This window comes from Microcaecilia unicolor, chromosome 2 (assembly GCF_901765095.1).
Source record: "Microcaecilia unicolor chromosome 2, aMicUni1.1, whole genome shotgun sequence".
NCBI classification, from domain to species: domain Eukaryota; kingdom Metazoa; phylum Chordata; class Amphibia; order Gymnophiona; family Siphonopidae; genus Microcaecilia; species Microcaecilia unicolor.
Window position 1 is genome coordinate 547,799,849 of NC_044032.1, and position 15,254 is coordinate 547,815,102.

The window sequence follows — 15,254 nt, forward strand, 5'->3', positions numbered from 1 at the left end:
TGATATCACTTTTTTTTCTTTAACCAGGAACTGTAACACAATCATCCCATAGCCCATGCAAGAAAAATTACCAGCCATTGATTATACCTCAGAATTTATCAAACCCTTGCTTCCACTGCATATTACTTGACCAAATGCAATTTTTGATATGCAATTTTTTTAACCAGTTGCCACCACTCATTCCACTTAGGTCTGTCAATCATCATTACAGAATATAACCATACTTCATGCATATCTCATCAGATAGGCTCTGAAGCCTAATGAATAAGTCAGGAACGTTCTAGGCAATATTCAATGCTATTTAACCAGAAATGATTAGTTCCTGGATGATTAAATAGCATTTAGCTGGCTAACCACTAATATTCAACGGGAGATAGACGGTTATCTCCACTGAATATCTGCAGTTAGTGCATAGCAGCTAATTGGTTATATTGCTGGCTATCCACAAATATTCAAGCACTGGCCAGCTAAGTTTAACAGCAAAATTGGACCGCCTAAATAGCAGTCTTATCTTTGGGTGCTATAAAACTTAATCAGCCTATGCTGAAAATTCACTTAGGGCCCTGTTTACTAAGGTGCACTAGCGTTTTTAGCGCACGTTAAAAATTAGCATGCCCTAATGCTAAAGACACGCATAGGAATATATGGATGTCTCTAGCATTAGCGTGCTCTAATTTTTAGAACACACTAAAAATGCTAGCATGCCTAGAGTGCTGCTTAGTAAACAAGGTCCTTAGCCAGTTAAGTCTGAGCCAGCCAAAAAAATAAAAAAAAAACAGTCAATGCCAGTCACCGGAAACAGTCTGGCATTGAATATCTGGGGTCTAGCACCGATCACAGCACTTATGCAGGCTACCTCCCATGGTTTGAATATTGGGCCCATTGTAAATTCAAGGACTTAATAGGTTCAATCATTCTGTAACCAGGTAGTCATTCTGTAACCAGGTACTCAGATCAGAGTAGCTAACATTGCAACAACAACAAAAAAAGATAAACAGTGTATATATATAAAGAAAAGGAACTACAATTTAAATAGAACAATATCACAAGTATACAAAGAATGGAAACAAAGTAAGTGATATAAGAGACATGAAAACATCACTCAACAGGTCCTGAATCTTCATCTCCAAACGCTAGACAAAACAGATTTAAAACTATGAACAGACAAGTCAGATCTTAAGTACAAAGGGAGGTTGTGGATTAGGAATTGGTTAATGAACAGAAAATAGACAGTAGTGTTAAATGGTCATTTCTTTCAATTGAGGAAGGTGAACAGTGGCGTGCTGCAGGGATCTGTATGATATGGAAATCGGAATGACGAGTAAGGTGATCAAATCTGCAGATGATACAAAAACTATTCAAGGTTGTTAAAAACACGTATGGACAGTGAAATATTGCAAGAAGACCTTAGGAAATTGGAAGACGGGGCATCCGAATAGCAGAGGAAATTTAATGTGCACAAATAAAAGGTGATGCACATTGGAAAGAATAATCCGAATCATAGTTACCTGATGCTAGGGTCCACCTTGGGGCTCAGCACGCAAGAAAAAGACGGGTGTTGTTGTAGATAATACCAGATAAAGGCAAGCCATGGTTCTTCCCACTCTCAGCCCCATTTCCCATGAGACCCATTTTGCTGTATTCAGATACTGAATGTCTAGATGCATCGAGAAGGCCCTTAGACGGACCTCCGAGCTCCCTCATGTTTGACAAAGATAGAATTTCTGACACTGAAGGAGAAGGCTCCTCAATGGAAAGCACCACCAGTGTCACCGAAACAAGAGTACTGAGCTCCTGTTTATGAAACGTCAGTACTTTCAGATCATCCCCTTCCTCAGGAGGGAGCTCTCCCTCCTCTAATGGCTACTTCAACAATGTCTCCTCTGAACAGACCGAGGTCACATCAGATCAGGAAGGAGAAGCAGAGATAGTCTCACCTGCCAACTCCTGAAGGTCTAAACGAGATCTCTTAGAAATTGGAGGGGCAACAAGGTGATAAACTGAAGCATCTTGCGGCAATTCTGTCTGTGCTTCAGTAAATAAGCCTGGTGTAAGAACAATATAACTTACGTAGATAAAGACACCGATGCAACAGAATGCTCTGTTGGGCCCTCATGCTGTAAAATGGTGGTTGAACTCTGTGCGTGATCAGACTGTTCCTCACTGCCAGTTGGCCCTGACAAAATGGTACCCATTCCTGCACTCCCCTGCATGAAACTGTGCACCGGCCCTGCCAGAGAGCCTGAACTCCCCAGCATATTTTGATGCTGCACCAAATCAAAAGATGTGCTGCCACCGACCATTTCCTCCATGTCCCGTGGTCCTCCTGGCTAGAAAACACTGCAGTGAACCAATGCCAGCCGGCGGCTGCCACAGTGGGAATACCGCTGAACTGCCTCTGCGGGAGTCGCCATTCACCTCTACTGTCACAAGTGCAGCACAACGCGGTCCCAAGCGGTGAATCAGGATCCCTCCACTGCACCAAGCAGAACTTGCAGCCTTCCAAGCGGTTGTAAGTCGAACTTTAATCCGACTTATTATTGCCAACTGCTCCCGCCAAGCTCACAGTCTCCACAAGTCTTATCCCAAATGAAAAAGGATCAGGACTGATATTCTGTCTCAGACTCCCAGTAAACCTCTTTCCTTCTCCTTTTTTTTTTTTTTAAGGTTGTTGTGCTGGAAAAGGATTGCCACAAGAAACAGGGGAGAGGTGAAGGGAGGGAAGAAGTTCATGGGGCACCAAAGATAGGGATCTAAAACCTCCAGATATCTCTCTGCAGACTCAAAAATCACTTGCAAAGCTCAACTGGGGACCAGTTGACCAACTGGACTAGGAACAAATCACTCAGAACCAGAGGCTAGTGTGTCCATCCACCTTCTGGAGACAGAAAATACTGAGGAGCTGGACTGGATGCCAAGAGAGATATGTCTCAGCTGAGTTTTCAGTTCTCTATCTCCACCTGCTAGTTGATGGACACAACTATCCCACAGGTTCTGGAATAATGGGAAACTACATAATGGAATGGTCTGCTAAAGAAACCCCCTTCACCTGACATCTAAAACAGGGCAACACTGTCACCTGAACCTTAAGGGAAACAGACAGCCATGCCATGTTCCAGGTCTCTCTAAGGTTATCAATAGAAATCAAACAAAATAAAACATGGAAAAGAAAATAAGATGATACCTTTTTTATTGGACATAACTTAATACATTTCTTGATTAGCTTTCGAAGGTTGCCCTTCTTCGTCAGGTCTCTCTAAGAATGGCAGATTGGCTAGAATTTCATCTCACCAAGAAAATAACTCCCATGCAATTAAAACACTTTTCCCTAACATAAGCCAGAGAAGAGGCGGCTCTACATGCTCTCAGCTGCAGTGCAATCACTGAAAAAGCATAATCCTTGCACCTTAAATGGATACTCTCAAAGGCCAGGCCATAATCCAAAAGGGGCCCAGATCTTCCATGGAAATCACATTATGATGAAATCCCTAGACACAGAGGCAACTGCAGGGGTGACCACACCAACAGCTGAACCAGAAATGCATACCTCAGTCTGCGAGGCCACTCTGGAGCTATGAGAATGACCAGAAAATGGTGAATCATCTTTTGGAACACTCAGCTAATGAATAGGCACGGAGGAAAGGCATACAGGTGACTCTCTTGCAGCCAATTCTAGCAGCACTTCTCCTTCCTGTGCTTGAAAACCAGGGAACTTTAAAATTCTGCCAAGTCACTGTAAATTTGAAGACAGGCTGACCCTAATGATCCACCACCAACTGGAACAAATTTGTAATCAGTTCATATTCACCTGAGTCCAATACATTCCAGATGCTACATGTGTTGTGAAAAGCACCAAAAGATTCATCTTCCTCTAGAAGCAAAGCTGGCTGATCTTTTGTGCCTCAGCTGTACTCTGGATGCCACCCTGCTTATTGACATATGCCTCTGCTGTGGCACTGTCAGACAGAATATGGACATCACTGTTCTTCATCTGGAAGAAATTCCACCAGAACCAGATGATTGACTCTTACTTCAAGACATCTGTTAGACCAGGAAATCTCTTGACTTATCCACAGGACCAACAGACTGGTGCCATTCGTTATCAACAGCCAGTTCACTGTTTCCAAATCTACTCCCTTGAGATAGCGCTGATGGGAATTCCACCATGCCAGCTCTTTCTTGACAGAACCTGTCAGGGGAAGCCAGACTTCAAACTCCTGGGACTTTGTCACCCCTGAGACAGGTAAGCATGCTAAAGTGGTTGCATGGGAACATGAGCCCATGGAATCATTACCAACATCACTGCCGTGGACCTACCTCAGGAACCCAGAAAACAACAAGGCAGACTATCTGCAAAATCCAACGTGGAAAACAAACTAGCAGATCAGTATAATATCCATACGGTATATTCAATAAAGTTTTTGTGATATTATACTGATCTGCTAGTTTGCCTACCTCAGGAACTGCAGATAATCCTGATGAACAAAAAAAACATTTGAAGCTATAACACATCTTGACCATTCTCTCCTACTTGAAAAAATCATTGTCCACACTGGTACTGAATTGAATCTGTAGATACTTGAGGAACTGAGAAGTAACCGTTAATAAATATCAGAGATATACTTTAAATCAACCTTTTTCTTACATGTCGGGAGCACAGGCTAAACAAGTTTAGGCAGTATGTGGAGGAAACCCCTCTGCCTGCTTGTTTATGTATAAGGGTGGGTGTGTGCATACACTAAAAAAAAATGTGATAATAATCACACCATTGTGGGATTTTTGAATGTATATGCTTGCCCTGTGGCTGTCTTAAATACTCACATGTAAAAACATAAGCAGGTATTTACCTACCTTTATTATAGAAAAGGGCCCAAATAAACATCTTCTGGGTGCATAAAAATGTGCACCCCTTTATAGAATTGTTCTTCATGTCACCATCAACAGATTTCAAAGGACAGATTTTACAGTTTCACAACAGGGTTCTGACATCCCATGACATCAGTATTGCCGTGTTTCTCCAGCACTGATTTGCTACATATACTGCCATCAACAGCAAACAACTGGGTTAAGCCAATAGCTGTTAGCATACATAGCAACTATTAAGAAAGCTATACATTTCAGTCATTGGGTTTAATAGTAGAATTTACAAGAAAATGCCATACACATCTGAATTAGGAAAGTCAAGCCAGTATGGAGGAAATCTCGCACCCAGAGTGACTTCTGTCATTACAAATTCATGCTATCTTCCTTCCAGTCCTTCCTGTTCCTTGCCAAACAGGAATATTACACTCATCTGACTAATTCTCTCAGCTCCAACCCTCGTCGTCTCTTCGCCACCCTTAACGCCCTCCTCAAAGTGCCCTCCGCTCCCACCGCCTCCTCACTCTCTCCTCAATCTCTGGCTGACTCCTTCCGCGACAAGGTGCAAAAGATCAACCTCGAAATCGCTACCAAGCCACCTCCTCCTCTTCACCCTTTAACCCACTCCCTCAACCAACCAACCCAAGCCTCCTTCACCTCTTTTCCCGAAATCACCGAAGAGGAAACAGCCCAACTTCTCTCCTCCTCAAAATGCACCACCTGTTCCTCTGATCCCATCCCCACCTCCTTACTAAACACCATCTCTGCTACTGTCACCCCCCCCCCCCCCCCCCATATCCTCAACCGCTCTCTCTCCAATGCAACTGTCCCCGACTCCTTCAAGCATGCGGTAGTCACACCACTCCTCAAAAAACCTTCACTTGACCCTACCTATCCTTCCAACTACCGCCCCATCTCCCTCCTACCCTTCCTCTCCAAGATACTTGAACGCGCCGTTCACAGCCGCTGCCTTGATTTTCTCTCCTCTCATGCCATCCTCGACCCACTTCAATCCGGTTTTCGCCCTCTACACTCGACAGAAACGGCACTCACTAAAGTCTGTAATGACCTGTTCCTTGCCACATCCAAAGGTCACTACTCCATCCTCATCCTCCTTAACCTATCCACCGCTTTTGATACTGTTAATCATAATCTACTTCTTGATACACTATCCTCATTTGGGTTCCAGGGCTCTGTCCTCTCCTGGTTCTCCTCTTATCTCTCCCACAGTACCTTCAGAGTACACTCTCATGGATCTTCCTCTACCCCCATCCCGCTCTCTGTTGGGGTTCCTCAGGGATCTGTTCTTGGACCCTTCTCTTTTCAATCTACACTTCCTCCCTGAGCTCGCTGATCTCATTTCATGGTTTCCAATATCATCTTTACGCCGACGACACCCAGCTCTATCTCTCCACACCAAACATCACTGCGGAAAGCCAGGCCAAAGTATCAACCTGCTTATCCAACATCGCTGCCTGGATGTCCAACCGCCACCTGAAACTGAACATGGCCAAGACTGAGCTCATTGTCTTTCCACCCAAACCCTCTTCTCCTCTCTCTATTTCAATCGATGGCACCCTCATCCTCCCCATCTCATCTGCCCGCAACCTTGGAGTGATCTTCGACTCCTCCCTCTCCTTCTCTGCCCATATCCAGCAGACAGCCAAGACCTGTCGCTTCTTTCTCTACAATATCAGCAAAATTCGCTCTTTCCTCTCTGCGCACACCACTCGAACTCTCATCCACGCTCTCATTACCTCTCACCTTGACTACTGCAACCTTCTCCTCACTGGCCTCCCACTTAACCATTTATCCCCCCTTCAATCCGTTCAGAACTCGGCTGCGTGCCTTATCTTCCGCCAAAATCGATATGCTCATATCACCCCTCTCCTCAAGTCACTTCACTGGCTTCCGATCAGGTACTGCATACAGTTCAAGCTTCTCCTACTTACCTACAAATGCACTCGATCTGCAGCCACTCATTACCTCTCTACCCTCATCTCCCCTTACGCCCCTACCCGTAACCTCCGATCACAAGACAAATCCCTCCTCCCAGTACCCTTCTCCACCACCACCAACTCCATGCTCCGCCCTTTCTGCCTCGCCTCACCCTATGTCTGAAATAAACTCCACGAGTCCATACGCCAAGCCCCCTCCCTATCCATCTTCAAATCCCTACTCAAAGCCCACCTCTTCAATGTCGCCTTTGGCACCTAACCATTGTACCTCTACCCAAGAAATCTAGACTGTTCCAATTTTTGACTGTCTGCACTCCTTGTCCTTTTGTCTTTCTTGTCCTTTAGATTGTAAGCTCCTTTGAGCAGGGACTGTCCTCCTTTGTTTTTTGTACAGCGCTGCGTGACCCTGGTAGTGCTCTAGAAATGTTAAATAGTAGTAGTAGTAGTAGTAGTGATAGGGGTGTGACAGCAGAGGAGGAAGAGTGCATGGTGGGGAAATCATATAATTATTTCTAATCCTTCTCTGTGTGTCTGTGTTTGTTTGTTTTTGTACATGTGGATGAGTGTGTAAGAGTTGTACAGGACTCAATAAGCCAAGTTCTGCATACTTTCCACATTTAAAACAAGTTGAAGTAAAATGACTAGAATGAGATTAAAACTCTGGCCTGTAATGTAAGCATAGTCATAGTAGATTCATAGATCCCTAGATACATTCTCTTTTTGAAGAGTTTAGAAGTTTACATACCTCCTATACCTGGACGAAGTTTATTGTCATATCCCTGAAGTAAGGAGTTCAGAATGTGTGTGACATCTCCTCATGGATCTTTGGTGATAATACCCATGTTCTGTTCCCACTTAGGTCTTCATCATCTTCATCATCTATTTTATCAGCACTAATGGGGCAAAACATCATTAAAAAAAATCAGCATTATAAAAGGAAAATAAATATTAGAAACTTACTGGCTGATAATCAAAATTATTTAACCAGCAATAGTGGTTATCTCCTGCTGAATATTCATGATTAGTGGCTAGCCACTAACTGGCTACATTGCACAACAAAACTGGTTAGGTACAAATATTCAGCACCAAACTGGCTATGTTTTGCTGTTAAAATAGGCTGCATAAATAGAAGGCCTATCTTTAATCACTAAGGGTCCCTTTTACTAAGTCGCATAGACGCCTACGCGAGTCCAAAGTGCATCAAATTGAAACTACCGCCTGGCTACTGCATGCTCAGGGTGGTAATTCCATTTTTGACGCATGTCCAAAACACATGGTAGAAAATATTTTCTGTTTTCTACCGCGTGGCGCATACCCCCCGGAGGTAATCAGCTGTTTACGCGCACTGATGCTTACCGCCCAGTTAGCGCGTGAGACCTTACCGCTAAGTCAATGGGTGGTGGTAAGGACTCAGGCCGAAAATGGATGCACGCTGTTTTTAATTTTGACGCACATCCATTTTCGGCCACAAAAACAAGGCCTTTGTTCCAGGCATGCTGAAAAATGGACATGCGCATATTCAAAACACGCACCTACACCAGCGCTGGCCACCTTTCGTCGTGCCTTAGTATAAGGGCCCCTAAGTATATAACCAGTTAATGCTAAATATTGTCTTAACGGGTTAAGTTGCCATGGTGAAAAATGAAAACAGATATTCAATGCCAGTCGCCGGATATGGCCTGGCATTGAATATCCAGTCTGACCGTCGATATCAGACAGTCACCGCGCAGCCCGACTGAATATAAGGGGGGGGGGGGGGGTTAATCTTAATATATAAGTCATCCATGCAAACAAGAATGAAGCAGGCATCTGCACACTGTTGCCTCTGAATACGATAAACAGTTAAACAAAATGTAACAAAGAGAACTGTAAAAACCCATATGGTGTACATGGTCAAATGATTCCTTCAGGGTGAAAGGTAAGACAATTAACCACAGACACAGCAGAATACCCACAAAAATAATGTCTTTTTTTTTCTACAATAACTTGCTCTCTTTCCTCCCACTGTAGTAAATGATAACCAAAACTTAATAATCAGTCAAACTTTTATACTATTTTATACTATCTCCAATATATTCTTATCACTAGAAATGACACTTTAAAGTCTACTTGGTGACCTGAGAAGTGTTTGTTGTTTCTATTTACATCATGCTCAGTATTTGACAGTATTAATTTGCAATCTTTTGTCTGATTTTTATTTAAGGACACCTGATCTACTACAGTCTCTTTTGCAACCTCACTATCAGGATACCATATCTTCCCTGTTTCGGTGATATCTTTGAAAGATACCTTATCCCGAACCATGCGCTTTTGAGCGACTGTCGGCCTTCTCCCCCTGTTCTAGTTTAAAAGCTGCTCTATCTGCTTTTAAAATGCCGATGCCAGCAGCCTGGTCCCACCCTGGTTAAGGTGGAGCCCATCCTTTCGGAATAGGCTTCCTCTTCCCCAGAATGTTGCCCAGTTCCTAACAAATCTAAAAACCTCTTCCCTGCACCATCGTCTCATCCACGCATTGATATTCCAGAGCTCTGCCTGTCTCTTGGGTCCTGCGTGTGGAACGGGTAGCGATTCAGAAGATGCTACTCTAGATGTTCTGGATTTGAGCTTTCTACCTAAGAGCCTAAATTTGGCTTCCAGAACTTCTCTCCCACATTTTTCCCATGTCATTGGTACCCACAAGTACCAAGACAGCTGGCCCCTCCCCAGCACTATCTAAACGCCTATCTAGGTGACGAGTGAGATCTGCCACCTTCGTACCAGGCAGGCAAGTCACCAGGTGATCCTCACGCGCACCAGTCACCCAGCTATCTATATGCCTGATGATCAAATCACCAACTACAACAACTGTTCTAACCTTTCCCTCCTGGGTAGCACTTGGAGATATATCCTCGGTGCGAGAGGATAATGATGGTGATATTGTACTATACTGCTAACCTTTCATCAGGATCTGACTGCCATATTTGATTTGCTTAGTCATTTGTTTCTTCTTTCACATCTATCTATTTATTTATTGTGATTTGCTCTACTGCCATCTAGTTTCTTTGGGCATCTCCACTATGAGGAAAAACTAAAGAGGCAAAGGTTCTTCAGCTTTGGGGGGAAATGATTGAGGGAAAATATGATACTGGTCTATAAAATCATGGGTGGTATTTATTTATTTATGGCATTTATACTCCGCTCTTTCCCACTCGGTAGAAGGCTCAGTGTGGCTTACAGGATATGGTACAGAGTATCATAGAGATAGAACAGGGTAAGGTACAGGTACAGAGTATGGTACGACGTGTAACAGAGATGATCCAGTTGTAAGGAGTAGTACAATTGGCATGCAATAGTAAACACAAATCAATTATTTACTCTTTATTTACAATTAATTACTCTGTCAAAAAGTATAAAGACTAAGGGACACATCATAAAGTTAGTAACATACAGTAACATAGTGACGGCAGATAAAGACCTGAATGGTCCATCCAGTCTGCACAACAGATTTAAATCAACAATGAATGTGATATTATATACTTGATCATGGTCTTTGTTTGGTGTTTCTGGGACATAGACCACAGAAGTCCACCCGGCTCTGTCCTTATGTTCCAACTACTGGAGTTGCCGTCAAAGCCCACTCTAGCCTATTCAAATCTGTCTTGTCATTTGCAGGACAAAGACGGTAAAATTCTGCCCGGCACTGTCCTCACATTCAAAATTACTAATTTCCATCAAAGCTCTCTCCAGCCCATCCTAAACCAGATTGTTATATGCGGGACTCAAACCGTACAAACCAGCACAGCACTGGCCTTAGTTGACGCCACCAGAGTTGCCATCTGAGCACCACTTGACATTCCAAAATATATGCAACCCTTTAAGTTTTGTTTTTTATATCATTCATTTTCTAATTAGAGATCCTCTGTGTTCATCTCACATCTTTTTGAATTCTGCCACAGATTTTTTTCCACCACCTCCCTTGGGAGGGCATTCCAGGCATCAACCATCCTCTCCGTGGAAAAGAATTTTCTGATATTACTCTTGTCTACCACCCCCACAAACTCAATTGATGTCTTCTAGTTTTACCACTCTTCTCTGGAAGAGTATTTAAACGTCTCTATCATATCTCCCCTGTCCCTGCTCTCCTCTAGAGTACACATATTCAGGTCTTCCAGTCTTTTCTCATGTCCTTTGGTGCAAGTCCCATATCATTCTTGTCAACTTCTTCTGGGCCGCTTCAAGTCTTCTTACATTTTTAGCAAGATACAGCCTCCAAAACTGAACACAATACACCAGGTGGGAACTCACCGACGACTTGTACAGGGGCATCAACATCTTCTTTCTTCTGCTAATTACACCTCTCTCTATACAGCCTAGCATCCTTCCGACTACGGCCACCGCCTTGTCACACTGTTTCGTCACCTTCAGATATTGAGATACTATCACCCCAAGTTCTCTCTCCCTGTCTGTGCATATCAGCCTCTCAACGCCTAGCACATACGTCTTCCTTGAATTTGTACTCCCTAAGTGCATCAATTTGCACTTCTTAGCACTGAATTTTAATTGCCAAACATCAGACCATTCTTCTAACTTCTGCAGATCCTTTTTCATGTTTTCTGCTCCCTCCAGAGTGTCCAAAAGGCAGACCTTACCTTCTAACCTTTCGGCAATGTCACTCACAAATATATTGAACAGAATCAAAAAATGTATTTCAATGTTGAATTAGCCTCTGCAATTCAGTGCTGGAGCATGTGGTAAAAGCAGTTAGCATATCTATGTTAATAAAAAGGTTTGAACAAGTTTCTGGAGCAAAAGTCCATTAACTGTTATTAACAAGGCAGACTTGGAGGAAAGCTACTGCTTATTCATGGGAGTACATAGCATGGAATCCATCTAGTTTCTGAGATTATTTCAGGTACTTGTGACCTAGATTAGCCACTGGTGGAAACAAGATTCTGATCTTGAAGAACTCCTGATCTGACCCCGTATGGAAAGTTGGGGGGGTTTTTTTGTAATGTTTCCCTTTTAATGGCAAAAGTGTAGAAGGTTTTGCTTGTAAAATTTCAAAATATAACATCTTTTGTCCCAAAACTTTATTTTTTGTAACTACCTGAACATGTAGTGAAATTGAGCATAATCTTATGGTAAAGTGCGGCAGGATTTTCACACAACAGTTCTACCACTCTTTTTGCAGTGATTGTGTTTCTAGAAGTTGTATGAAATGAAATACTTTGGCAAAAGATGAATTATTTCAAAACTGCGTCTAAACAAAACTTAAATCTAGTCCAACTTTATTCTTCAACTGTTAAAAGTGGCACTCAGTATTAATATATATTTTGTTGAAAATAAGTCAAAATAACAGAAGTATTAGAAATCAGAATTAGTCATTTTTCTGTAACAATACTGCTTTTCTTAAAGAGAAACAATCTGCAAAATTATCTTTTAGAGAACTGAAAAAAATGGAAACTGAAGCTAAATCATTTAAGGCACAGAAAAGCTTTAAAAAGTACTTGGCAAGTTAGAATAACTAATGTAAAATGCAGTTTGGCTCCCTTATATAATATATACAGTACATATCAACATGTCTATATTTCCATTTCAGCACAATCTTGGTACAAAGATTTCCTTTGTTAATCACCTGACTAGATTGCATTGTACTTTTCATCAGGGTGATTATACAAAAAGAAAGCATTTGCAATAAATTAAAAACAATATATTAGCCTATTTCTTTGCACATGTCAATACTGTTTTACTGGGGAAATGTATACTTACAATTTTTAAAAAACATGTCAGAACTAAGGATGAACATCACAAAGAAACATAAAATATCAGTTTGCTATCAAGACAATATAGTGAAATAGTATGAATTACAAAATTATAACAGTAGTATTTCAGCATGGCCTGATATGAAGGAACTTTTTAATCAGATTGAACACTCCACTTCCTGCCAGTGTAGCTTTTTGAGGTGCACTTGTGAGTCACTATTAATCCAGCAAAGAAATTCAAAAGCTGCACTGGCTGAATGTGGAATGTTCAATCTGGTTACAAAATGATAAAACATGGAACTCAAGACAAAAGACTTATGTTACTATGGAACCACATAATACACTTCAACTGGAACCAAAAGGACTCTTGTTCTCTGGAAAAATAGTTGAACAGTGCTCACTACTTTAAAATATGCCTCTCCAAATACTTCTATTAATAAGGAGAAGGCCTTGGCTTAAAAAAAAAAAAGTTGTATAATTCATTCTGTCAGATTTTGATCCTGATTCTCCACATCCAGTCCAATGGGATCATGTACAAATGAGAGTCCGAAAAAGGCAGCTCTTTTAACTTTTCTGATGAGTGCATGTATGGCTCCAATTGTATACATAAAATAATGGAATCAAATAATAGACATTGCGAAAAGTGGCAAAAAATCTGTTTATGTCAATTATACCATACAACATGAGTCACTTAAGTTGTATTTTTCTTTGTAAGAAAGGGGGCGTTTCTGTTTTAAATGGAATAATGATTAAAACAGCTTTTCTCTTCATAGTTTATTTTCTGACATATAGTGATGTTTTGTGGAAAACGGCACTTCACCGAAAGAATATTTTATAACGTAAAACAACATACTGTTGACACAAATATAGTTGTTTTCCCAGCAATTACCAGTGAGATGTGCGGTATATAAGTATGAATAAATTTATTTTGCTCTGGAGATATTTTTATCTTGAGATAAAAAAAAAAAAGATCAGGAAATAAAAACTTTTTTCTTTTTTTATTTGTAAAAGCCTCGAAAACGAGAGCGTCGTCTGAAATCGGTACGACGACATCAGCTGAACAATTAGCAAGGGAGCAACTGGTAGAGTAAGCCTAATCCATTTAAGCAAAAATGCACACACATATAACCGCTGGATGAGTGCGATCATGTTTAAGATAGATATGTGCATGAAGTTATAAGCTTTGGGGGAAAATAACTAGGAAGCTGTAAAGACAGTTGTTTCGGTCTCAGAACAAATCCGCTAGGCAAAAGATAGTCCATCAAAATCGTCTTACTCAAGTTTTACTTTAGTTTTCTTGTTTCCCAGTTGTGCAGGTTAATGCCGTCCGCCTGTGTATTTTGACAGCCATTACTACCCATCTCAGATACATTTATTTGCAACGCGAATGGTAAAAGATATGATTAGAAAAGGGTCTGGTAAGCTACGTTTGGATACAAGGTAGGTTTTCAGCGGCGCAAAGGCAGCAACAGGCAAGACAGGTCCACTGACGCAAGTCAAAGTTGATACTCAACAGGCAACAAAGCGGAAAAAAAAAAGGAGGAGTGGAGAGAAAACGAAAGTATTCTATAGATCAGACCGTTCCTACGCTGTTACAGTAAAGTGTTCGGAGGGTTAATATTGCAAAGCGTTGCCCGCCGGTTTCTGATACTCACCAGCCTCTCAAGCCCACAGTCAAGAGCAGCAGCAAGAATCTCATCCTGGAGGAGCGACCGCACAGACTCAGAGAGAAACATGTACGTTTCAAACAACCTTCCATGTTTATCCTTACGAATGCTCCGTCCGTCCGTTCCTCTTCACTCTCTCAACGGACTTCGACGTGTCAGGAGGGAAAAAAGCGAGTAGAATTAATCAGATAGGCCTCTGCGCGCGTCCAATGGGCTTAGCAGGTTGTTGCACAAATTGCCTCAAAAAGTGTGGCGCCAGTCAGCCCCCTTTGGAGGAGGAACTCGCTATAATACGAAACCTGGTCTGAAAAGGTAGAAGGGGGAACAAACAGCTTTTGGGTTTTTTTTCTTATATATATATTTTTTTAAATAAGTGAGCTCGTCCCCCCTTCACTTTTGGTTGGAGGGCTGAGAAGGTCCAGGTCTAGCTCTCTCTTTGGCGCTGAAGGGACACACGGCCCGCCCGGATACGCGCGCGCGCCGCACTAGCCCCTAGTTAATAGTCCGCGTTTTCTGTCGAGACCGGGCGCGGAGGACTAGCGGTTGGTACGGTGCTTACTAGTGTGCCTGTCGGTAATGCACCGACTCCCTGTAGTCATTTTCTATTAAAAAAAATGGATTTGGGGAAAGCTGCAATGGGGAAAAGGAAGGAGGTTCAAAAATGTTGACAAAATCGCTACCACCGACTCCTCAATACCAATACCGTGAAAGGGGGAGATTTACAAAACGGGAATATGAAGGAGGAAAAGAGGTGGGGAGAATTAAAAGAGGGGAGAAGCAAGTGAGGGAAAAGGAGTTGGAGGCAGGGAAATGGAGTTGGAGGTGAGCAATAAAAGAAAAGTGGGGTGAAGAAAATATATGTGAGGGAAGAATGAGCACTGTGCCCATCCACGGTTTTAGAAAAAGGACCGCTGCCCCCCCCCCCCCCCCCAAAAAAAAGGGAAATAACAGAGAAAATGTAACCTTATAAAGGGCAATTATGTATATGGTACGGTTTATAGAATACACATATGCCCATCCCCATGACT

At 42.2% G+C, this 15,254-nt stretch overlaps 1 protein-coding gene across 1 annotated transcript in view; it reads right to left on the reverse strand.

The window, feature by feature from the left end:
• GABRG1 (gamma-aminobutyric acid type A receptor gamma1 subunit) overlaps nt 1-14,470 on the reverse strand; it is a 154,144-nt gene extending 139,674 nt beyond the window's left edge. The window contains 3 exon segments of the mRNA XM_030192633.1: nt 7,564-7,632; nt 7,635-7,711; nt 14,215-14,470. Of these exon segments, the coding sequence (XP_030048493.1) occupies nt 7,564-7,632; nt 7,635-7,711; nt 14,215-14,318 (250 nt within the window). The 5' untranslated portion in view covers nt 14,319-14,470.
• Between the last annotated feature and the right edge of the window lie 784 nt (nt 14,471-15,254).